Source organism: Pelobates fuscus, chromosome 3 (assembly GCF_036172605.1).
Source record: "Pelobates fuscus isolate aPelFus1 chromosome 3, aPelFus1.pri, whole genome shotgun sequence".
In the NCBI taxonomy this organism is placed as follows: Eukaryota; Metazoa; Chordata; class Amphibia; order Anura; family Pelobatidae; genus Pelobates; species Pelobates fuscus.
Window position 1 is genome coordinate 367,918,465 of NC_086319.1, and position 26,861 is coordinate 367,945,325.

The 26,861-nt window shown below is 46.4% G+C and overlaps 1 protein-coding gene across 1 annotated transcript in view; it reads right to left on the minus strand.

Annotated features, from left to right (window-relative positions):
- Window positions 1-26,861, minus strand: part of LOXL1 (lysyl oxidase like 1) — a 36,359-nt gene that overhangs the window by 6,045 nt on the left and 3,453 nt on the right. Inside the window, exons 2-5 of the mRNA XM_063449354.1 lie at window positions 23,046-23,154; window positions 18,304-18,441; window positions 18,043-18,199; window positions 12,865-12,960 (exon numbers count right to left, since the gene is read on the minus strand). Coding sequence (XP_063305424.1) covers window positions 12,865-12,960; window positions 18,043-18,199; window positions 18,304-18,441; window positions 23,046-23,154 — 500 coding nt within the window. The remainder of the gene's footprint in view (window positions 1-12,864; window positions 12,961-18,042; window positions 18,200-18,303; window positions 18,442-23,045; window positions 23,155-26,861) is intronic.

A 26,861-nucleotide genomic window follows, 5' to 3' on the forward strand; every position in this document is an offset into this window, starting at 1 on the left:
CGCAACCCACACTGGCGGCTCCGTGGCAGTACGGGTGGCCGGGGGAGCAGTATACCGGCTACCTACTGCCAAAGTTCATTTGGATTGGGGTGTGGGAGAGGGGACCGTAGAAGTGGGGCTGATGCAGAATTTACCTGCCGATGTTGTACTGGGGAATGACTTGGGCCAAATGACTTCCGCTTTTATTCCCCAGACTCCGTACCAGGAGGCCCTTCCCGTAACCACCCGGCAACAGGCTCGCACCACGGCTACACCAACGCACTCTGAGGCTCAGGTAAGAGACCATGTTCCCCAACTGACCCCCATGTCCTGGGATACCCCGACTACCTTTGCGACCGAAGTCCAGACCGATCCCACTCTCCAAGTATATAGGGACCAGGCACAAACCGACCAAGCAGGGTTAGAGGGGGAGCGGTTCATCTGGGAGAGAGAGCTGCTATACCGTGTCACGGCCAAAGATGTGGGGGATCTGTCACCTTAACTAATAAACAACTAGTGGTACCCCAGAAGTATAGACAGGAGCTGCTGCGAATTTCTCATGACATCCCCTTGTCAGGACACTTAGGGATGACCCGTACCCGATACCGTTTGACCCATGCCTTCTTCTGGCCCGGGATCTCTCAGGACGTGCGCCAATATTGCACCTCCTGCGACGTCTGCCAGCGGGTAGGTAAACGAGGGGATCGCCACAAAGCCAGACTATGCCCCCTGCCCATCATAGCCGAACCCTTCAGCCGAGTAGCAGTGGATATCGTAGGTCCCCTGCCAAAACCCAGCCCCTCTGGCAAAAGGTATATCCTAACTGTAGTGGACTATGCCACCAGATACCCCGAAGCCGTGGCCCTCTCTAATATTCACGCTGAGACCGTAGCCGAAGCATTAATGAAGGTATTCTCCCGAGTAGGTTTTCCCCAAGAGATAATCTCGGACCGAGGTACCCAATTTACGGCCGAAGTTACTCAACATATGTGGAAGGTGTGTGGCATTAAGCCAATAGTTAATTCCGCCTACCACCCCCAGTCCAATGGACTATGTGAGCGGTTCAACGGGACGCTGAAGCAGATGCTTCGGACGTTCGGGGAAACCCACAAGGACTGGGAGAGGTTTCTGCCTCACCTACTCTTTGCCTATAGAGGGGTCCCCCAGGAGTCGACAGGCTTCTCCCCGTTTGAGCTACTGTTTGGGAGGAGGGTGCGAGGACCCTTGAACTTGATTAGGGAACACTGGGAGGGAGAGAGTACCACTAACGAAACCCCTATCGTATCCTACGTCCTGGAGTTCCGGGACCGTCTGGAGGCGCTGACTCAGGCTGTACACACCAACCTCCAGGCGGCCCAGCAACGCCAGCAACGCTGGTACGATAGAGGAGCCAGGGACCGCAGCTTTCAGGTGGGACAGAAGGTTTTGATCTTAAAACCCGTCCGCACAGATAAGCTGCAGGCCATCTGGCAAGGCCCATACCAGGTAGTAGAGCAGCGATGCGACACTACCTATGTGATCGGCCCCTGCTCAGGGGTAGGGAAGAGACGCATGCTTCACGTGAACATGCTCAAGCCCTACCATGAGAGGATAGAGGATGTGACGGCAATCTGTGCCTCCTCCTTAGAGGATCAGGAAAATTTACCCTTACCCGACCTACTAGAACCCGAGGAGCAGATAGAGCCCTCCCGGGGAGTTCAGCTGGGGGAGCGGCTAAGCCCCCAGGAGCGTGCCCAGGTACAGGCGCTGATTGTCGCAAAGGGGACTACCTTCTCCAATTTACCTGGATACACTCCGCTAGCCACCCACCGAGTGGAGACCCCGGGGCAGCTCCCTATGCGCCAGGCTCCATATCGGGTTCCAGAATCCGTCCGTACCCATATGAAAGCCGAGCTAGACGAAATGTTGCAGCTAGGGGTTATCGAACCCTCCGATAGCCCCTGGGCATCGGAGGCTAAATGACAAGACGGTGTCTGACGCCTACCCGATGCCCCGGATAGACGAGCTGTTAGATAAGATGGCACGGGGCCAGTATCTCACTACCATTGACTTGTGTAAGGGATACTGGCAAATTCCCCTAGCCGATGATGCCATCCCCAAGTCGGCGTTTGTCACTCCGTTTGGCCTGTACCAGTTCAAGGTCATGCCTTTCGGAATGAAAAACGCTCCGGCTACCTTTCAGCGGATGGTAGATCGGCTACTGGATGGTTTTCAGGAGTATGCCTGTGCCTATCTAGATGATATAGCCATTTTTAGTCAGACCTGGGAAGACCACATAGGGGCGATCCTAGATCGCATTGGGGAGGCTGGGTTAACCCTAAAACCTAGCAAGTGCCACATAGGTATGGCCGAGGTACAGTATCTGGGCCACCGTGTAGGGTGTGGGCAGCAGAGACCCGAGCCAGCCAAGATTGAGGCCGTAGCCAAGTGGCCTACCCCCAGGACTAAGACCCAGGTGCTGGCGTTCTTAGGGACAGCCGGCTATTACAGAAAATTTGTCCCTGACTATAGCACCCTCGCCAAACCCCTAACCGACCTGACGAAAAAGAACCTTCCCCGACTGGTTGTCTGGGCCCCAGAGTGTGAGCAGGCATTCCAACAACTCAAGACTGCTCTCACCAATGCTCCTGTGTTAACTGCTCCTGATCCAACTAAAAGATTTCTTGTTCACACAGACGCTTCAATGTTTGGATTGGGGGCAGTACTGAGCCAAGTGGGAGCCGATGGCGGAGAACACCCCGTAGCCTATTTAAGCCGCAAATTGCTGCCTCGTGAAGTGAGCTACGCCGCCATCGAGAAAGAATGCCTGGCCGTGGTGTGGGCCCTTAAAAAGTTACAGCCCTATTTGTACGGACAACCTTTTTCCTTACTCACAGATCACAACCCGTTAGTGTGGCTAAACCGTGTGTCTGGAGACAATGCCAGGCTGCTGCGCTGGAGCTTGGCGCTGCAGCCCTTCGACTTTACTATCCATTACCGGCCAGGAAAACAAAACGGTAACGCTGACGGGTTATCCAGACAGACTGAACTCGAGAAGTGATCTGTGAGTACTCTCCCGGACATCCCCAAGCCGATCCGTTGGGATCAGACTGTGTATGCCGGCTTGGTTCTGGGGGAGCATTGTGGCAAAACTAGCCACTTCTGGACTGTAGTTATTAAAGGTTGTCCGTAGGCTGAATATGTACTGTGTATTTTAACCTGTGTATGTACCGTATTGTGGCCGTTCGCATGCTGGCAGCCGTATGCTGCCAGCACACCAAACATTCATACGACGAAACACGGCTATCCTGGCCGTTCGCCGTACGAATACGGGCTCCCCAGGTCGACCACACATTCCCAAGTCGTGTGGTACCAATTCACCGATTGCAACATTGTTGCAATCGGTAATTAAGGGCTCTCCGAGGTGGCCGTCGATCCATTACCGACCATGCGGCGGTCGGCCATCTTGGATCCTTTGTCCCTGCAGCGGTGTTCGGTCGTCGAGGGCCTGGAACTGAAAACGGCTACTCGATGATTTGAACGCCGCTGGACTTCCAGAGCGTTCGGGAGTCCCGCGTTCGGTACATTGTATGTCCCGTACTTATTCGGTATTTTTAAACTCACTTTAATGTTTTATTGTATTATGTGTGGCGTTCGGTCAATTCAGCTGGGATCGGAGCGGTATTCTCACAAAGTGTGCGCTCCGACCTCAGCTATCTACCGAACGTTCAACTATTGCAAAGTACCGAATATTGTGTAATTTCTGTATTTTAATGTCAATTGTCGGTTTTGCTGCACGAGGAGATAATCCACTTAGTCGTCCATTTTAGTGGGAGTATCTTTCTCGTGCAGCAAGGCCTGTTGGGAAAGTCACAGTGCATGGTGGGAGAAATCCCCTGGAATTACTGTCTGGAAACCCCTTGCATGGGGAACTGTATAAATATGCTGCCTGTGAATAAACCGAGTTAGTTGACTCCCAAACTGTGTTTCGTCCGGTTATTGGGAGGATTGGGAATATTGCCTTGCTTTCTACTCTGACTGTGGATTTCCTAGATGTACCAACGGATATCGTATGCTGATACATTGCATTCCGTTACAGGGGCATACATCGAGCACAAAGAGAAAGGTTCGCGAGATCCCCACACCGCACTCCGCGCAAGCGGCAATCAACATACAGCGAAAGCCGAGAGTGATTCCACGAAGAACCCCTTCAGCGAACACCCTGGACCCTACAAGCCACCCACAGAAATGGAAGACAACCTGAGACCCATCTGCTGCAACACAGACTATAACCCACCTTGCCTACCCACCAACCCTAGACACGAATGGGTCTACACGGGATCGGCAGAAGACGACCTTCCCCATGACACCACAAGCTACACCCCAGCCCTGATCCCAGAAACCACATAGCCTGCTGCCCCACAAGAGACACCTTCACTGACCCCCCGCAAAGCTCTGCATCCACCTCCGGCAGAGGCCTACTTGAACGGCCCGACCCCGGTCCCCACAACCTCCACACCCAGCGAGAACCCCAACCAAAACACGAACACCATGATGCAGAGCTGAGGACATCACTACCGATCCCATAGAGACTGGAGGTAACAGTGGGGTGCAATTATGGACATGGGGGTAGACGAGCACAGCTCAAGCAAGCAACGGCCAATTAACTACTTGTAAACCTATGCTTTTAAACCTATGCTTTTATGTTTTTATGCCTTTATGTTACTTTAGGGCTTGAACTAGGCCGGGATATCTAGCACTAAAAATATAGCCTACACTGAAAATATTGCCTACACCTTATTACACAATTGACACCTTAACCTTACGAGTAAACACATGTATAACAGCTTGCCAAATCACTAAGCTATTATCACACTCACAGGGGTAAACCCGCAACCCAGGCACTGTAACCACAAACCCTAGCGAACACACGAGAATAGGAGACCAGGTGGACGTATCGAACACACACGTCATGCGCTACACCTCAGTCCACACTGGCGGCCGCAACCTGCACGGCACATGGGACAATACCCATCTATCAAACTAGACGCAAAGACATCCCACGCAAACCCACGACACCGCCCCAACTAGACCCATCCCACTGTGGCAGGCACTAAACCTTACCCACATAACCACACGCAGAGGCTTCACACCAGGGCAAGCAGGTTGTAAAATGTAAAAGGTGATTTGCGAAATGTAAAATGCAAAATGTAAAATGCATGGCACGAAATGTTCAATGTTGTTGTATATAGTTCACAGGTTTTTCTTTTTTCATGTTGCATGCTGAACTCTAATGTGGTGACCACGCACTCTGAACCTGCCCCACAGACACACAGAGGCTCTAAGACCTCTCTTACTAAAAACCAATACGTGGAGGCGATAACCCGCCACACACCACAAGGGACAACGAAGTCACCCGTACCAAGAACTAACTGTTCTCTACTCACAGATGCTGACTCACAACCACACCCCAGTACAAACTAAAGCCGGGAGGGGCGAGTCGAGGCTGTCGACACAGACGTACGACCACCTACTCACGTCCTCTACCCACCGACTGATTGATCCCACCAGACTCCCTCGGACACTCTGAACCCCCAGGACGACCTGGCAACACGACCATAAGACCAGGTTAGCACCCAACACCCACACTTCTACTCCCCCCTACCCGCCCAGCCCTTCCCCCTGACCCCTGACCCCCCAACCCTCATACTAAACCCTTGAACCCCCACCTTGCCACACGGACCCCCCAGAGCGGAACTGGAGATGCCCTCACAACCGCACCCACGCCCCACCCCGGGACCAGGGGATAAGGGCAAAACTAAACCCTCTCACTTCACATGTATATCCATTAACTGTAAAGGTCTAAATAACCCAGCTAAACGGCACCGTTTTCTCCGGTGGGCCAACCGCACCAAAGCCGATTTAATCCAACTCCAAGAAACCCACTATGAACAGACAAGAGCCTTCCCTCTCCTGAGCAGACACTATAGGGAGTGCTACTTAGCTAGCTCACCACAGGGGAAAAGAGATGGAGTAGCCATATTGGCACGCAAGACCTGCCCCATCACCTTCACACGCACAGTAACTGACCCCCAGGGGAGATATCTAACAGTGGCGGGACAAATAGGGCCCCACAAATACGCCTTCTCCTCGATCTATGCCCCCACCCACCCCGACACACACTTCTGGAACACATTCCAGACGCACCTCCGTCTCTTCTCCTCCCACCACCTTATAATAGGGGGAGACTACAATGCCACACTGGCACCCGAACTGGACAGACGCTGACTAAAGACACAACAAGCTAAACCCCTGCCTCCCACACGAAACGATAAATCACTCCGAGCCTTTGTCTCCCGTACACATCTGGTAGACACCTGGAGGATACTCCACCCCACTGAAACAGACTACACATTCTACTCAAACCCACACTCTTCTTATTCCCGTATAGACATGTTCCTCACGTCCCCCTCCTTACTCCCACACATCACAAAAGCAAATATAGGATCAATCACATGGTCAGACCACGCGGACATACTCCTCTCCTTCACCCTACCACACACGACCAGGAACTGGACCTGGAGACTTAACCCAACCCACCTACACAACACATCTATTAAAAATAAAATCCAAACCGATATAGCGGACTACTTCGACATCAACAAAGGCTCCGTCACCTCAGCATGCACCCTATGGGCAGCCCATAAAGCGGTCATACGGGGCAAACTGATAGCGGCAGCCTCGGCACATAAAAAACAGCAGCTACAAACACTAGAAACACACCTATCAGCCCTAAGAACACTGGAACACCAACATAAAACAAACCCCACACCTGACCTCATGCCCCAAATCCAGGCGCATAGACGGGAAATACAAACATTCATGGCACAGGACTCCAAAAAGACTCCAATGGACTAGACAGATGTTCTACGAAAAATCCAACAAGGCAAACACACTCCTAGCCCACAGACTCCGTAAGCGGACACACAACAAACATATCCCGCACATATCAACACCGGATGGACAGAAGCACACTCTTCCGAACAAAATCGCAATGGTCTTCCATGACTACTATGCCTCATTATACGATCACGACCCCGAATCGTGAAACAATCCCTCCCAAACACGAAACAACATAAAGGCCTTCTTAGACCACATCCCTATGCCCACCCTCACGGAAGCTGGGAAACAAACACTGCGCTCACCCGTCACACTCGAGGAAATAGCCCAAGCCATGAAAACCTTAAAGCCCAACAAATGCCCAGGACCGGACGGCTTCTCTGGACTATATTACAAAACCTTCTCGTCGTTACTCCTACCACACCTCCTACACTTATTTACGTCACTCATGGATGGGGAGGTACCGCCCACGGACATGATAAAAGCCAACATATGCCTACTCCCCAAACCCCACACATCACACACGGACCCAGGCCACTACAGACCGATATCGCTGCTCAACACCGACATTAAGTTATTCACCAAAATCTTAGCCAACCGACTTCACCCCATCCTCCCCAAACTAATCCACCCAGACCAGGTCGGATTCATCCCACATCGACAAGCATGTGATAACACCAGGAGAACATATGACCTAATTTGGACAGCAAACCACCGACGACAATCGACCCTCCTCCTCTCCCTAGACGCCGAAAAGGCATTCGACCGTATACTATGGCCATATCTATTTACAACCCTTGAAAGAATGGGTTTTCCAGAAATCTTTGTAGAGACCATACAAAATATATACTCCCACCCCACAGCGAGCCTCCTCATCCCGAACACCCACCCACCTTCCTTCACAATCTATAATGGCACACGACAGGGATGCCCCCTCTCCCCCCTCCTTTTTGCTCTATCTTTAGAACCCCTCCTCCAGAAAATACGCCAAACTGACACCATCTCCGGCATCAGGATCCGCGGAGAGAAATATAAAATCTCGGCATATGCAGACGACCTTCTACTGACACTAACGAACCCTACTACCTCCCTGCCCCCGCTCATAACCCTGTTAGAGGATTATGCTAAAATATCGGGATACAAATTAAACATAAACAAAACCGAAGCACTGCCACTCCATGTCCCCAAAGACGACATAAACGCACTCAAAACAAACTACCCTTTCCGCTATGAAACACAGAGTATAAAATACTTGGGGACGCACATACCGGGAGACTTACAACTCACGTACCAACTAAACTACCCCCCACTACTAGAAAGAGCGAACCAAGACCTAGACAAATGGCAAAACCTGACCATATCATGGTTGGGACGCCTAGCCTCGGTCAAGATGAACCTCCTACCGCGTTTCCTCTACCTATTTCAAGCCCTGCCGATCCCGATATCTAAAACAGACTTCAAAACCCTACAATCCCGAATTGATAAATTCATTTGGGCAGGGAAAAAGGCCAGAATTAAACGCTCGACACTCTACATACCACATAAGAGAGGGGGCCTGGGACTCCCAAACCTATGGGACTACCATCAAGCGGCCCAATTAGCGCAGATCCAAAACCTACACGCACCAACAGGACTCAAACTATGGGTTGACATCGAACACGACCTGTCTGGGCGGGACTTCCCCTCCTTGTACCTTTGGTTGCCAAGACATGACAGACCACAGATACCCCCCACAACACCAGCACTTACCCACTCAATTCAACTATGGGACAGAGTAACCCGCAAATATGACATTATCAACACACCATCCCCTCTAACGCCAATCCTTCGAAACAAACAATTCCAACCCGGGATGACGCCCCAACACTTTGCGAGATACGAAGATAATAACCTGGTACGATTCCACCAATTTTTCCGGGGACAACAACTTCTACCCTTCACACAACTGCCCAACAACACTCCATACACGACCTTCGACCACTTTAGATTCCTGCAGATACGGAGCTTCCTCACCCAATCACACAACCAACAAACAGCGACTGCCACGCTCACCACCTTCGAGAAGATGTGCATGAACACCCCGATGCAAAAAGGCCAGATATCTACCATATACGGCATCCTACACCACACCCATTCCACTGAAGCCTTATCTTACACGAAGGCATGGGAACGGGATATAGGCCCAATCACTGATCCGTCAGACTGGCAAGACATTTGGGAAGCCACAGCAGCAATCTCTATTTGCGTGACACACAAAGAACAAGCGTATAAAACCATGCTCCGCTGGTACATCACCCCACTCAGACTGAAACAAATGCGCATAGCACCCTCAGACCGTTGTTGGAAGGGGTGCGACGACCAAGGCACCTACATCCACCTATGGTGGAACTGCCCACACATCGCCCAACTATGGCAGGACATAACACAAATGGTAAACAGGGCACTACACAGCAATCTCCCACTGGACCCCTGGCTCTGGCTCTTGTCTAAACCCCACGAGACCCTTACTAGGGCACAAAACAAAATGACGGCCCGGATCGCGTTGGCCACCCAGAGAACCATAGCCAGACACTGGGGAAGCAACGCTGTCCGGCAGTGTCTGAAGTACTACACAAAATAACAGAAACCATGGAAATGGACAAACTGTCAGCTCTGGTCCACGACACTACAAACTCATACCACAAAATATGGGACCCATGGCTAACTAGGACGATACTGGCCCCCCAATAACTCCACACCCGCAGACTCTCCCTCCACTTCCCCTCTACCCATCTATCTACCCATCCTATCCCCCTACACCCCTTCACAACCTAATACACCCCCCATACCCGTAGACGAATCTCCGATACAGCAGATAGCCCTCATAGACGTCACCTACCCAACCCATAGGACGATCAACGCCCACCAAACATTCTCAAAACGTCATCCCCTCCCCTCCCAAACCTGGACCCATACGGCTCCTACCCCAAATATAACAGGACGGAGATTACGATTCACAAGAATGACACGCTAGGACCAGACGAAAAACACAAATGCAACCCCAAGACACATACTAGCCTCAACTCGAATGGGCACACATAAACCACCCAGTTTCCACATCTGCTCATAACATGTACGACCTTGTACGCCGACTACCACCCAGTCATTTTCTCCCCCACGCATCTCAAGGGACCATAACTCCCTCCTCAATGTTAATGTTATTATTATTATGCGACAGTGATATAACCAACTCTGTTCCGCAATATTGATGTATTGTAACCCTCTCCCGAACCCCACTCTTTTCTGTACCCCTCCCCCTAACCCCCCCCCCCCAAAAAAAGAAAAAAAAAGGATATAAACTAGGAACTCAAAAAAAAGTAAATATAGTTGAAAGTTGAATGTACCTACATTGTATGAGAATGCAATAATTATTACGTATGTATGATGTGAAACATGTTCAACAAGATACTAATCTTTATCCCACACTTCCTTTCTGTACCCCTACCCCAAAAATAACAAAATCTTTTCAAAATAGAGAATTTAAAAAAAAAAAAAAAAAAAGAATTTCCCGAAACATCTTATATAGACAAAAACAGAGAGGGGGGTTAGGGCTCCCACACTTTTATTTCTATTATCTAGCTGCGCAACTAGCGCAGGTGGCCATGTGGCACGCACCATTGGAGGTGAGGAGATGGGTGGACTTGGAGTCCCTCCTCGCCGGCCCAGACTTACCGCAATACCATATGTGGGTGCCCTGAGAAGATAGGCCAATACTGAGAACCACCTGTCCAGCGATATTGAACTCCCTGAGATTATGGGACGCGTCAGCATCCAAATACAAACTAGCGACCTCCCCATCCCCACTTACCCCAATGGCAGCTAGGGAATTCGCAAACCTGGAAAAAGCAGGTTTACAGAGAGTTTGCCACATGTTTGAGAGCGATGGCATAGTTACATTCGAACTCAAACAGGCGACCCATCTCACCCCCAGGGATTTTTTTAGGTATCTACAACTCAAAGATTATGTACAACGCCCACACATACAAAGAGCAGGGAAAGCCTTGTTGACATTCTATGAGAAAATGTGTCTACCCGAAACCACGCCATCAGGACTTATCACTACAATGTACGCACACATTTGCTCAGAAACAGAAGAATGGGGTACACTAACATATACAGAAACATGGGAAAGGGAGCTAGGAGAGGTCCTGGAGGGAGTGGAGTGGAGAGAAATATGGGAGGCGAATAATGCAGTGTCCATATGTGTATCCCTCCAGGAGCAATCCTATAAAACGATGTTTCGGTGGTACGCCACCCCGGTCAAACTATTCCACATGCACCAAACACCGTCCGACGACTGCTGGAGGGGGTGTGGCCACAGAGGCACATATCTCCACATGTGGTTAGTACACAAAGTAACATTGGCAGCACGAAGAACCCTCGCACAGTCGTGGCTAAAGGTGGACATGCCTCCCATACGGAAGGTGATCTCCAACCTGAAAGAAGTATATTTAATGGATAATTTGACAGCCAGGGTGAGAGGTTCCATGTCTAGATTTGAAAAAAATATGGGAACCATGGACAAGTGGCGAACAAACGCCTCAACAGACAGACATCGGACGCCCCCGCGCTACGCGGAACTGACGCATCCCCCCCCTCCTTATATTTCTCTATTCCTCTTCTCCCCCCCCCTCTTTGCTTCATATACTCTCATGCTCTACTTCTTTTCTTTTCTTCTTCATATATTTTCCAATATCGGAAAGAGGGAAGGGCCCCAAATCCCTACGCACCACGGACATAATAACTCCTGGCTGTACCAGGACCGTACCAAAAGGGATTGGTGACACAACCCCCAACCGACTTTTGACGTTAACCACGCAACAACAATCTCATTAGCGTAGATAGATGGTCGTTCGATACATACTGCTGGTTTGATACTCAAGTTATGTGACAAATATAAAGAGTGAAATGTCCTTGTTATATAACAGGCATGATAGTGTTGGCTGACAAAGGAATACCTGTGATAAATCAGGAATACTGTTAATACTCATGTCATATATTCAATGTACAACAAATACTGTATGCTGCTGATGTAACAAGACTTTGAAAAAAAAAAAGTACATGTGTTTCAGTTCAGTTTTTCAGATACCACAATTCTGCTGTACTCTTTCATAATCTTCTTCATGGGAAATCTCTCTCTAACTGTGAGCTTCCTGAAGTGCTTTATGTGTGAAGTGTGTACTCTTTTTTTTTTTTTCATTTTACAAAAAGTTCATATTTAATTAGAAATGCGCACTTTTATAAATTATCTTAGTTCCCATCCCCCCACCATCCCTTCCTCCCCTGTCTTTCAATCAGACAACCGTCCTGCTACTTCCTGGTTTGGTTAGCTCAGTGGAGCTAAATGGAAGAGGCAGCAATTGCTCAGAGCACCTGCCTTGCAAAGACTTCTCATTGAGCTGCATTGGGAAGCCTGTGATTAGACAGTCACAGAAAGTCTGGGCGGGGTTAGAAGGGGAGAGCTTGCAAAGGCAGCAGACAAGAGATCTGCAGGTTTTGCAAGCTGCTTTTAGATACAACTCAAATTAAAAAAAATGCATAATTAAATGCATGCATGTTATCATTGGGGATATATATACTAAATTGTTATAAAATAAAACTGTCCATTGTAGTGTCCCTTTAAAGGTGGCCCTCTGTCTGTACAATATATTTGCATTAGGTTCATATCTGTGGTTTTTCTGCTGCAGTTATAACTCTCTGACTACCTGTGTAACAGATCCCGTATTTTGGCTTTGTTTAGCTAAACTCTGCATTTCACTTTGCCTATTTGTTAATAAAGAGCTTGGGGTGTATATACCTCATGGTCTCATCAATTCCAAATGACGTGCAGATATCACACTCACAGATGCTCTTACCTGAGATCCTGAAACAAGCCGTGCCAATTGTGCTGGCAGCACAGTGAATGGCTTTAGGGAATTAAAATAATATGTATTAATGGAGATAAGAGATATACCGGTGATTATTTACCTTCAGTATGTAATTCCCAGGCTTCACTTCAGTGATATCGATCCACTGGCAGTCAATGTCAGCATTGTATGTGTCGTAACAACCAGGACTCAGACCCTGTGCCGGAGGCAGAGAATGTCACATAGTAAAGGTGCAAGGGAGAGGCAGCACTTTTTGGGAATGGGCAAGGGCAATTAAGAAACGGCAAGCTTACCAAAGCTGCATTATTCAGAGACAAACAGCAATTAATCAGTTGTTCGAACGTCAAAAGTATATTGGGTATTGCATCTTCTGTAGACTAAATATCTCATTAAAGGGACACGATAGTCACCAAAACAACTTTAACTTAATAATTCAGTTTTGGTATATACCGTATATACTCGAGTATAAGCTGACCCGAATATAAGCCGAGGCCCCTAATTTTACCCCCAAAAACTGGGAAAACTTATTGACTTGAGTATAAGACTAGGGTGGGAAATGCAGCAGCTACTGGTAAATTTCTAAATAAAATTAGATCCTAAAAAAATTATATTAATTGAATATGTATTTACAGTGTGTGTATATAATGAATGCAGTGTGTGTGTGTATGAATGCAGTGTGTGTATGAATGCAGTGTGTGTATATGAGTGCGTGTATATGATTGCAGTGTGTGTATGAATGCAGTGTGTGTGTATGATTGCAGTGTGTGTATGAGTGCATTATTATTTATAAAAAAAATTCGTCCCCCCTCCCTGCTTGATACATGGCAGGGAGGGGGGCTCTCACTCCCTGGTGGTCCAGTGGCATTGGCAGTTGAGTGGAGGGGGGCTGACCGGAAGCACTTACCTCTCCTGCAGCTCCTGTCAGCTCCCTCCTCCTCCGCGCCGGTCCGGTCAGCTCCCCTGTCAGCTCCCACTGTAAGTCTCGCGGCCGCGCTATGACCAGTGGCGTCTCTAGGATTCATTTTTAGGGGGGGCACATGGTGGGCCAGGGACAAAAGTAGGGGGGCACATTTAACCCCGCCTCACCGCAGTTTGACCCCGCCCCTGCTGCATGTTAAGCCCCGCCCCCGACACAGTGTTTTTTTTTTGTTGTTTTTTTTTTTATAATCCCTGGTGGAGAGTTCATTATTTTCCACCAAGGATTATTAAAAAACAAACACATTTCCCTTGATACAGTCCATACACACACACACACACACACACACACAGACTGCTGAGTCCTTACACACACACAAAGAGACAGACTGCTGACCACACACACACACACACAGACACACAGACTGCTGAGTCCATACACACATACAGACTGCTGAGTCCATACATACACACAGACTGCTGAGTCCATACATACACACAGACTGCTGAGTCCATACATACACACAGACTGCTGAGTCCATACATACACACAGACTGCTGAGTCCATACACACACACAGACTGCTGAGTCCATACACACACACACACAATTGCTGAGTCCATACACACACACACACACACACTGCTGAGTCCATACACACACACACACAGACTGCTGAGTCCATACACACACACAGACTGCTGAGTCCATACACACACACACACACACACACACACAGACTGCTGAGTCCATACACACACACACAGACTGCCGAGCAGTGGCGGATCCAGAACCAAATCTCGGGAGGGGCACTGGTGGTGGGCTAGAGCGGGGTGAAAAGGGCTGCAGCGGAGGAATAGGGGACTCTTGTTTAGGGGATAGGAGGCTGTACACATATGCGGCCACACACAGTAATATTAAAACACAATAACACACTGACACATACACACAGAGAAAAACATATACCTTCACACACATACACTGGCACACCCACAGATACAAACCTATACCTACACATTCACACACAGATACCTACATTCACAGATACACATACACACACACACACATACCTACACATGCGCACACACACACACACACACACACACATCCCTAAATATACACAAAATGACACACATACCTTCACATACACACACACAGGTACAAGGCAATAGAATATACAGACAAAACTCCAGGTACTGAAGATATATTTATTGGAGTATAGAACACCTTAAAAGTGCAAACGTGCAACGTTTCGGCCCTAGAGGGCCTTAATCATGTTTAAGTCCGTCTAGGGCTGAAAAGTTGCACTTTTATGTGGTGTTCTACCCTTCAATAAATACACCTTCAGTACCCGGAGTGTTGCCTGTATATTCTATTACCTTGTATTGTTGGATGGATTAGCAGTGTCTTTCTAATGCAGAACACCTCTGAGGCTGTGGGCCAGAGTGAAAAGCGGAACCTGAGTGCAGTGGTACACACAGATACACACTAACTCACAAACATACTCACAGATACACACTGACACTCACAGATACACACTGACACTCACAGATACACACTGACACACCCAGATGCACACACATACACACTGACACTCACAGATACACACTGACACTCACAGATACACACACATACACACTGACACTCGCACATACATACACACTGACAGATACACACTGACACTCACAGATACACACTGACACTCACAGATACACACTGACACACCCAGATGCACACACATACACACTGACACTCACACATACACACTGACACTCACAGATACACACACATACACACTGACACTCGCACATACACACACATACACACTCACACATACACACTGACAGATACAGATACACACTGACACTCACACATACACACTGACACTCACAGATACTCACACTGATACACTGACACTCACAGATACAGATACACACTGACACTCACGAATACACACTGACACTCACAGATACACACACACACTGACACTCACACATACACACTGACACTCACAGATACAGATACACACTGACACTCACAGATACAGATACACACTGACACTCACACTCACAGCTACACTCACAGATACACACTGACACTCACATATACACACTGACACTCACAGATACACACTGACACACCCAGATGCACACACATACACACTGACACTCACAGATACACACTGACACTCACAGATACACACTGACACTCACAGATACACACACATACACACTCACACATACACACTGACAGATACAGATACACACTGACACTCACACATACACACTGACACTCACAGATACTCACACTGATACACTGACACTCACAAATACAGATACACACTGACACTCACAGATACACACACATACACACTGACACTCACACATACACACTGACACTCACAGATACAGATACACACTGACACTCACACTCACAGCTACACTCACAGATACACACTGACACTCACAGATACACACTGACACTCACAGATACACACAGACACTCACAGATACACACAGACACTCACAGATACACACAGACACTCACAGATACACACAGACACACAGATGTACACATACCTAAACATACACACTGGCACACACACAATTTGCAGCTTCCATAATGTTAACCACCCACCCTGCCCCTTCCATACCTTTTGGTTGCAGGGAGGTGACTTTCTGGGGCTGGCTGATCCTGGTGGGAGTCTGAAGCTGCAGAGCTCTCTCTCCTCCCTCCTCCTTCTCTCTCAGCTGCCTCCTCTTTCTCTCTCAGCTGCCTGCAGCCTGTGTCTTCTCAGCCCGTGCGGTCTGTAAGCTGGGAGGAAGTAACAGTCACTTCCTCCCAGCACTCCCTGCAACTTTAAAGGGGCCCGGTCTGCCAAAGGGCTGCAGCACCCGACCGAGCCCCTAATGAGGTAGGTCCACAGATGGCTGGGGCACAGCATGATGTAGGGGGGGCCATGGCCCCCTCTGGCCCCCTCCTAGCGACGCCACTGGCTATGACCCCGCGGCTCTCGCGATACTTACACTGTGAGCTGACAGGGGAGCTGACCGGACCGGCGCGGAGGAGAAGGGAGCTGACAGGAGCTGCAGGAGAGGTAAGTAAACGCACACAGACCCATTGTCTGTATTATGGCAATGTAAGTTGCCATAATACAGACATTCACTCGAGTATAAGTCGAGTTGGGGTTTTTCAGCACAAAAAATGTGCTGAAAAACTCGACTTATACTCGAGTATATGCCTCTAAAGTTTCACTGCTGAATTCTTTGCCATTTAGGAGTAAATCACTTATGTTTATGTTTATGCAGCCCTAGCCACACCTCCCTTGGCTGTGACTGACACAATCTGCATGAAAACAAAATGATAACTTACCTACTTTAAAAGTTTAAAGCTTTTATATCCTGCTCTGTAAATTTAAAGGATCACTATAGGCACCCAGAGCACTTCAGCTCAATTAAGTGGTCTGGGTGCCAGGTCCCCCGGGTTTTAACCCTGCAGCTGTAAACATAACAGTTTCAGAGAAACTGCTATGTTTACATTGCAGGGTTAATACAGCCTCTAGCGGCTGTCTTCCTGAGAGTCGCTAGAGACGCTTCCGCGATGCTGAATGCGGAAATCACATTGAGCATGCAGAATATGCTTTCTTATGGGCGGTTTGAATGCGTTTTCACTGAGGATTAATCCAGCCTCTAGTGGCTGTCTCACTGACAGCCACTAGAGGCCGCTTCCGCGATTCTCAGTGTGAAAATCACAGTGAGAAGACGCTGATGTCCATAGGAAAGCATTGAGTAATGCTTTCATATGGACGGTTTGAATGCACGAGCGGCTCTTGCCACGCATGCACATTCGGCGCTGACGTCGGCAGGAGGAGGAGAGGTCACCAGCGCGAGGGAGCCCGGCGCTGGAGAAAGGTAAGTGGCTGAAGAGGTTTTAACCCCTTCAGCCCAGCGGGAGGGGGGCCATGAGGGTGGCGGGGACCTAAGGACAATATAGTGCCAGGAAAACAAGTTTGTTTTCCTGGCACTATAGTGGTCCTTTAACTTTAATTACACACAGGAGGCTCTTGCAGAGTCTAAAATGAATTAACAGGGCAGGAGATAAGAAATTATAAATTAAACAGAATGTGCAATAAAGGAAGTTTAAACATTAGATGACTCTTTACATGAAGTGTTTAGGAAGGCTGTGTACATCACATGCAGGGGGGTGTGACTAGGGCTGCATAAACAAAGTACATTAATTCCTAAATGCCCGAGAGTTGAGCAGTGAGATTGCCGGGGCATGATCTATACACTTAAGTTGTTTGGGTGACTATAGTGTCCCTTTAAGCCCAACCTTTGGTGTTAGAAGAATGACGTGTCCTCACCTGCGTATGCGATGTACATGCATATCTCTTGAGGTTTCCAAAGTCGCAGGTGGTGTCCTCTAGACAGAAACTGGCCTTATGTCCTTCTGCAACCTTCCTGCCAGTTGTGGCATCCAACAGGTCATAGTGACTAAATTCATCCATGCTGTGATAATGCCTGCAATCGGTAACTCAGATGCTAAACCTGGCATTGCACACACATATCTTTACGTTAGTGTTTCCACTGAGAAATGAAAGTGATGCCACCCCTGTGTTACTCACTGGTGACAGCTGTGCCATTCCCAGGCCTGACGCGGGCGAGTAGGTAGAAAATCGGCTGTTCCTTGATTCTTCACTCTCTGCGGAAACCGCAGTAAAACTCTGACATCATAATCTGACACGTCTGCTGCGTATGCAGAGCTGGAAAGATAACGTAAAAATAGAAAATGGGTAGCAGCAGCTCACCGGTATAAGGTCAGTGATAACACCCGTTTCATACATACATACCCTGAGGACAACATCTCTACTACACCAGCAGTCATTCAAAGTAACAGGATAAAAACAATTATATCTTGAAAAATTAAAGGATATTAACTCAACCACTGTAGGGAAATGTTTCTCCAGCAGTTCCATACCTTGGCTTGTCAATAGACCAATGTAAGTTCCACAATTCCTCGTTGTACTTTACAAGATTGGAATAACATTCCTGACTCTATAACATTTTTAAAGTGGGGCTTTATAAACTCACTCACTAAACTGGAGACATGCTTCTCAAGACCGTCACCATCGCCAGGACCATATGAACTTTATATAAACCCTTCTGTCTAGCAGCGGTTTTAGTAACTGTTGTCTTTTATATTCCCCAGAGTTGCTCCACCTTGCTCCGGGATTATGTGTGACCGGGTTTGCTGTTGGGCATTATGGAACTGTCTGCTTGTGTATGTCTGACATCTCTTGCGATTTCCCAGGTGCTTCTTATATCCGAGTCACCCCGTGTCTATTACAGGTGCAGGGTGTGCATTATTATTTGTTAAATGTCTTGCATGCTCTCCTGTCCTATTAGTGTTCTGTACTAACTAGGTGGATTTGGCTCTGGAACCTGTGCAGCGCCACCTGTTGGTTGTGAAAGATCTTACAAGCCATTACAAGGCCACCTGTTGGTTGCAATAATTGTGTGCACTATCTGAATGGCAAGGCTAGTTCATTTGCATATTCAGGTAGATTTGCATAGTATGGTTTATGGTAACTTACAAGCTGACAAAACAGTTATGTACGTAAATAGATATCTCTGATCTCTGACTGAGAATCAGACTAGGAGCACTCCTTGATCACTCTATTATACAGTGATCAATGGATTCATTTTATGTTTTGTTTTTAGATTGGGATTTCAATCATTGAGGGATATAGGGGCTTATTCTTAGCCCCAACCTTCGCTTCCACTCAAGTTGAGTTAGAAGCAAATATGTTTTTAAAAGGGTGAAGTGAAACATTGTGTGGGAAAGGGTCTAAGGTTACTTCTAACCACCTCTCACACACTACATCCGTAAGTGAGGATGAGACGTATAGTACTAATTGATTACTGTGTAAATGTAGTTAATAATATAATATATAATAGTATAAAACATTTTGAAATGAAGTGGAGGCTAAGAAATTCTAAAGGGAAATGCTTCAAGTACCATAATCACTATAGAGGGAAGTAGTGGTTATGGTGTTAGGAGTGCGCTGATGCCCACCCTGCAATGTAAGTAATCAAACTATTAGCTAATAGTTTGACTTCTTACCTGGGGTCTGCTGGGCACCGGTCACTTCCACCACTGAATGCCAGATCCCCCTGCACAAAGCTTTCATTAGCTCTCCTGAGCTAAACTGTGCCATGCAGGGCCATCTCGTTTACTGAGAGAGTCAGCTGTTCACTTAACCAATGTGCTACGCCCTGCACCACCAGGCTTGGAGTGTTTTATTCATAGGAAAAATAATAATAATAATAATAAAACATCTAGCAGTGTCGGTCTGTACGTCTCGTATGTAAATAAGTCCGGTTACCGATATACAGCGACAGTGCCAAACTTTCACACAAACACACAACAGTGAGTGCTCTACAAACAAGCTCTGAGTGCTGTACCAACACACAACCTCTGAGCACCCTACAAACACACAATCTCTGAGTGCTCTACAAACACACAACCTCTGAGTGCTCTACAAACACACAACCTCTGAGTGCTCTACAAACACACAACCTCTGAGTGCTCTACAAACACACAACCTCTGAGTGCTCTACAAACACACAACCTCTGAGTGCTCTACAAACACACAACCTCTGAGTGCTCTACAAACACACAACCTCTGAGTGCTCTACAAACACACAACCTCTGAGTGCTCTACAAACACACAACCTCTGAGCGCTCTACAAACACACAACCTCTGAGCGCTCTACAAACACACAACCTCTGAGCGCTCTACAAACACACAACCTCTGAGCGCTCTACAAACATACAACCTCTGAGTGCTCTACAAACACACAACCTCTAAGGGCTTTACAAATACACAACCTCTAAGGGCTTTACAAATACACAACCTCTGAGTGCTTTACAAACACACAACCTCTGAGCTTTCTACAAACACACAAGCTCAGAGTGCTCTACAAACATACAATCTCGTGCTCTACAAACACAAAACCTCTGAGCTTTCTACAAATACACAACCTCTGAGTGCTTTACAAACACACAACCTCTGAGCGCTCTACAAACAAAACCTCTGAGCACTCTACAAACATACAACCTCTGAGTTATCTACAAACATACAGTCTCTGAGTGCTCTACAAACACACAACCTCTGAGCGCTCTACAAACATACAATCTATGAGCGCTCTACAAACATACAATCTATGAGCGCTCTACAAACAAACAACCTCTAAACCCTCTACAAACACACAACTTCTGAGTGCTCTACAAACACAAAACCTCTGAGCTTTCTACCAACACACAAGCTCGGAGTGCTCTACAAACACACAAGCTCGGAGTGCTCTACAAACACACAAGATCTGAGTGCTCTACAAACACACAAGATCTGAGTGCTCTACAAACACACAAGATCTGAGTGCTCTACAAACACACAAGATCTGAGTGCTCTACAAACACAAAAAATCTGAGTGCTCTACAAACACACAAGCTCGGAATGCTCTACAAACACACAACCTCTGAGTGTTCTACAAACATACAACCTCTGAGCGCTCTACAAACACAAGCTCTGAGTTCTCTACAAACAGACAAGCTCTGAGTTCTCTACAAACACACAACCTCTGAGCGCTCTAGAAACACACAAGCTCTGAGTCTCTACAAACAAACAACCTCTGAGCGCTCTACAAACACACAAGCTCTGAGTGCTCTTCAAACATACAATCTCGTGCTCTACAAACACACAACCTGTGAGTTCTCTACAAACACACAACTTTTGAGTGCCAAACTTTTCTTAAATGTACAATGTTTACACATACAACAGCAGACATCCCCTCTCTATCCCCAGCATCATTTATAAAAACCTGGGCAAGATCCCCTAAAACACATGCCTATAACGAGAGTGCCAGTCTGCCCTGCAAAGGCCAAAATTTGCAATCAAAGAGAGAGGGAGAGAGCGCTGAGACCCTAATAAGGTCCTAACATTAAAATAAATTTTTTTAAAAATTAATAAATGAATGGATAATATTAAATAGGGAGCACCAATTTTCAGAACCAATAACAGAGCTCCAAATGTCCACTTGCCTGCGAGCTATCGGCGAGTGAAAATTCAGCCCTGGTGAGTAGCAATGCAGCTCTGGTGAATGTAACATGGGCCCTCCAGGATTGCAGTGGGGAGTAACTTCTAGATCTGTTTAGTGATGTAGGGCTTGAAATTTAGATCTAGATCTAGAGAATGTATAAATGTACCACTAGTGGCAGGGAATGTGTTTCACTGCTAGAATAGGGCAATATTGGTATAAAAGTTAAATTAAAAAAAATGTAATAAAGCCTGACAATTCAATGAAATGCAGTATTATAATGTGACCAACACCTAATATAAAGTTATAATGCTCCACTAGAGGGAAAGGATTTATTTCAGACACAGTCAAGATCTTAGTCCCCTGTTCAACTATATATACACACTGGGCACCGATGTAATTAAACATCTCAGCAAAGACTATATGATGAATCTAAGCTACACTCCGTATCAGCCAGGTGGGTTTGGGTACCACATTTTGTATATCACGTCAGTATTGGTCCTCTGTCCACCAGGCACTGCCTCTCTGATTTCTATACAACCATTTTCACATAGTTTGACAACACTCAGACTCTTGCCGCGTCTCAAGCCCAGCTTCTCTACTGTGACGCAGCTAATTCAGAAACGGACTTCAATGGTTGGACGGCATTTAGTGCTGAGGGAGAGTTAAAGTTTGGTGGGCAAATTAAGAAGTCCACTTCACCATTAGCTTTCAATTTCCTCAAGGACAGACTGATGCAAATTGGGGAAGGACTTTGCCCACAGACTCTTTACACCATAACCACTACAATGACCTTTGGTTCTTATTGCGCTTAGAGTGGCCCTTTAACCTCTTAAGGATATAGGACATGTGTGACATGTCATGATTCCCTTTTATTCCAGAAGTTTGGTCCTTAAGGGGTTAAATATGTTGGCCTAAAATGTTCAAATCTTATGCAAACACATTACAATTCCTGATTTAGTGGGTCAACCAGGAATAGGAATTCCTTTCAAAGCACACGGCCCTATACATGTAGGTACAAAGCATACCCATCACCAGGCAGACATACATCAATAGTGCTAAAATTCACTAAATGTTTAGTGGGGGAGGGGGGGGGGGGGGGAGCATGGGCCAAAACAGCCAAAGGTAGTTTAACTGATTAATTTTTCCAACACAAAATTTGGCCTCTAAGTTAAGAATTCATTACTATTCACTATTTAGTTAATAGACCCCCATAGAACCATATGCTCCTACCCGGACCCACAATAGGACTAACCACAGAACCTGTTACCTGGAGAGGCAGTTCTCCTCTGCTGCACAGCGCAGTGAGTAAAGATGCGATCTCTGCACATAGGTGGCAGCTTGGACATAATTGGGATCCGGCACCAAATCTGGAAGACCTGAACAAGAAGAGAAAAGTGATGTACTAGCATTCATTTGTGAGATATGATATCAGGCAACGGAAAAGTTTATAATAGTAATGACTAAAGCAGGATTAAGTCTGACCATTGTACAAAACAAAATAAAATCTGGTGTGGTTGGCAGAGTGGAGGAAGGTCAGAATACCAGCACTTTTTCGTTTGACATCTTTGAGAAACATCTACTAAATGTAAGGAGAAAAAAAAGGTTTTTATAGTGCCCTGTTAAACATTATAATAAGATGCTAAGCAGTCAGCAGCTATGTTCTGCCGATTCTTCAAAGTGTTAGTAAGTTGCAGGTACAGATTCAGATTCAGAGATGTCTGGTTATATAATAGTGACTAAACACCAATTAAAGGGCAAAACAAGGTGCAGACTGAAAAAGATCTCTGGACCCATTTTCCTTACAGTCAACAGACGTAAGCAGCTATAGGATGTAACGGTGGGATACAGAGGGATAAAGTATGTGTGTGTGTGATGGTGAATGTGCCTATTACGTATGTGTGTGTGAAGGGCACATAATTGTGAATATACATAATTGTGTGTGAGTGGAGGGCTTGCAATAGCTGCACATACTAGATCTGCAGTGATTGCATGCCAATATTTCATAAACCAAAATCAAATTACATGAATATTTTCTTTGGGATAAATACTGATCAGCCACAAGATTAAAACCACAAGGCTAAAATTGTGTCAGTCCCCCTCGTGCTGCCAAAACAGCTCTGGTGTGTCAGGACTCCACAAAACCTCTAAACGTGTTCTGTGGTATCTGGCACCAAGACATTAGTAGCAGGTCCTTTAAGTCCTTTAAGGTGTTAGATGGGGCCTCCATGGTTTGGATTTGTTGTTCCAGCACATCCTACAGATGCTCTATTGGATTGAGATCTGGGGAATTTGGAGGCCCAGGCAACACCGTGAACTCCTTATCATATTCCTCAAACCATTCCTGGACAAGTTTTGCAGTGTGGCAGGGTACATTATCCTGCTGAAAGAGGTCACTGCCATCAGTCACCATTGCCATGAATGGATGTACGTGGTTTGCAACAAGCTCTAGGTAGGTGGTGCATGTCAAAGTAACATCCACATGAATGCCAGGACCCATGGCTTCCCAACAGAAAATACACTGTCTTTGCCGGCCTGCTTTCTTCACATCTGCCATCTGTTTCCCAGGATCACAACGCACACGCACCGAGCCATCCACCTGATCTAAAAGAAAACATGATTCATCAGACCAAGCAACCTTCTTCCATTGCTCCATGGTCCGTTTCTGATGATCACGCCCACGATGAAGGCACTTTAGGTTGTGAACAGGGGTCTTCATGAGTACTCTGAAGCCTTGCTGCTACACAGCCCCATATATAGCAAACTGAGATGCACTGTATGTTCTGACACCTTTCTATCATGGCAATCGTTAGGCGTTTAACCAATTTGAGCTACCGTATTTCTTCTGAATGATTGGACCAGAAAGGCTAGCCTTCGCTCCCATGTAAATCAATAAGCCTTGGGCTTACCTGTTAACCTGTTATTGTCTGCTCTTCCATACCTCCCAAAATGTGAAATAGCCTCAAAGTACAAGTCTATTGTAGCGTGTTGGTGGTTGGAGGTATTACTGCATGGCGTGCTAGTAACAGTACAATATCACAGTATATTATTTACACAAACTAATTTCTAAACACATTGTTTGCACTTTAATGGGACACCATAGGCACACAGACCACTTCATCTCATTGACGTGATCTGGGTGCAACGTCCCTGTTCCCCTTAGTCCTGCAATACAAAACATTGCAGTTTTAGAGAAATTGCAATATTTACATTACAGTACTAAGACTGCCTTTAGTGTCTGTCTACCAGATAGAGGATGTCCAGCGTCTTCAAAATCCCCATAGAAAAGCATTGATCCAATGCATTCTTGGGGAAGGTCTAATGCGTGTGCGGCACCTGACGCACATTAGGTCCTCCCAGGGGCTTGAATTGGAGGAGGCAGAGTGCGACCCAGTGCCGAGGGACATTAGCTCTAGAATCAGGTAAGTGAATAAAAAGTTATTTAACCCTTTACAACGCTGGGAGAGGGGGTACGGGTGCTGAGGAACATGTTGATGTTAGGAATTCATCTTTGTATTCCCAACACTAAAGTGTTCCTTTAATGACACGTTACTGTGAGTTATGAAACGCTGTTATACACTCGTACAAAACTCTGGGGCTTCTAGAAAAGATAGTTTGACGTCCAAAATAGAGACTGTGCTTCCTTAATGAGGACACTTGTTATGTGTCATTGCACTGTGTACTTAGTTGGATATTTCCTTACTTTAGACAGCCTATAGATTAAATTACTTAACATGATCCCAAAATTCGTAATGCATTATATAGATAAATAGCTGTATAGTGTCTGTAGTAGAAACCCCTTCCAGAGCAGGAAGAGACACTATTAGTCCAGGGACTTCCATTCTGGTTTATGGGATTTTGTTATCAGCATGATTTTATGGGATATGTAGTTTAGCCAATCAAATAGGATGAGTGGAACTGTTTAATCGAGTGCTTGCATCTCTCAGCCTATTCATTCATTCATATTGTGTGTTCCAGGCAGAGTGCACATACATGTGCCCACCTGCAGTTTACAGTCATGCGCTTGGCCAGGGATCATGTTATCTCTACCGCTAAAGCACAAAACATGGACAGATCTAGAACAGCAAAGAAAAAAGCAAATTTCTTCCTTTGTCGTCGCTGATCGACTGACAGTCTAATTGCCGTTTTATAACTGCCGTGAATTATACAAATTGCTGCAGTTATAAGCCACTCTCGGAAGAGAGAAAGGCAGGCTTAAAAACGACATTCTTAATTGTGCCAAATTAAAATCTGAATTGCAATATTGAGAATAAATAGCTGATGTAGAAAACGTCTCAATCTAAGGTTCACTCACAGCTCAGCTAATTTAGATTCAGTTTTGCCTTTAGGATTTTAATTCTGCACAATTCACAGTTTAGTTAATAACCCTGAAGGACAAGGGTCCCATAACTTTTTCCAGGATCGCAAATTGTTACAGTGTTGAAAGTGTCCCTTAATCTGAACGGTGCCTTTTTTACATTACTGTAAAGAATTTAACTGGAAAAAAAACTCCCTAGTTTCCCTTTAGAGACAAAGTTATTCAAACCACCGCTGTGATTGCAAATGGATCAGTTAGTGTCCTGCAGCTCTCATTAACTTGTTTCTCTACAATTGAATAGATTATTTTAGAAATAAATGCAGCTCAGACAAGCCTTCTAACTTTTAAATACACAATTAAATATTCCACTGTGGCGTCTTTTGTATGTTTAAAAAATTACTGACCATTTAAATTGTAGGAATTATAATGCAAAGCCAGGAACAAGTATTTAACATGGACTCGTCGCCATCAGACATCTGTAGAGAAACAACATACATGTCCATGCATGAGTCCTTCCATAATGGCATACGCATGTGTGCCACCACGTACAAGAATATTTGAAAAGAAACCCAGGATTCAGTGTTTGCTGCCCAGCAGAGTCAGCGCTGTATCTATTTTTCCCAATTATAATCCAACCATGGCCTACCCTCCCTCCTTTAACGTCTCTTCAGAGAAAAGGCAGCTTCCTAGTAACACCTTTACTGGCAGTCACTCAGACGACGGTGCTTTCTGGGTCTGTGCTGCACAGTGTGCAGCAAGGACGTTCAG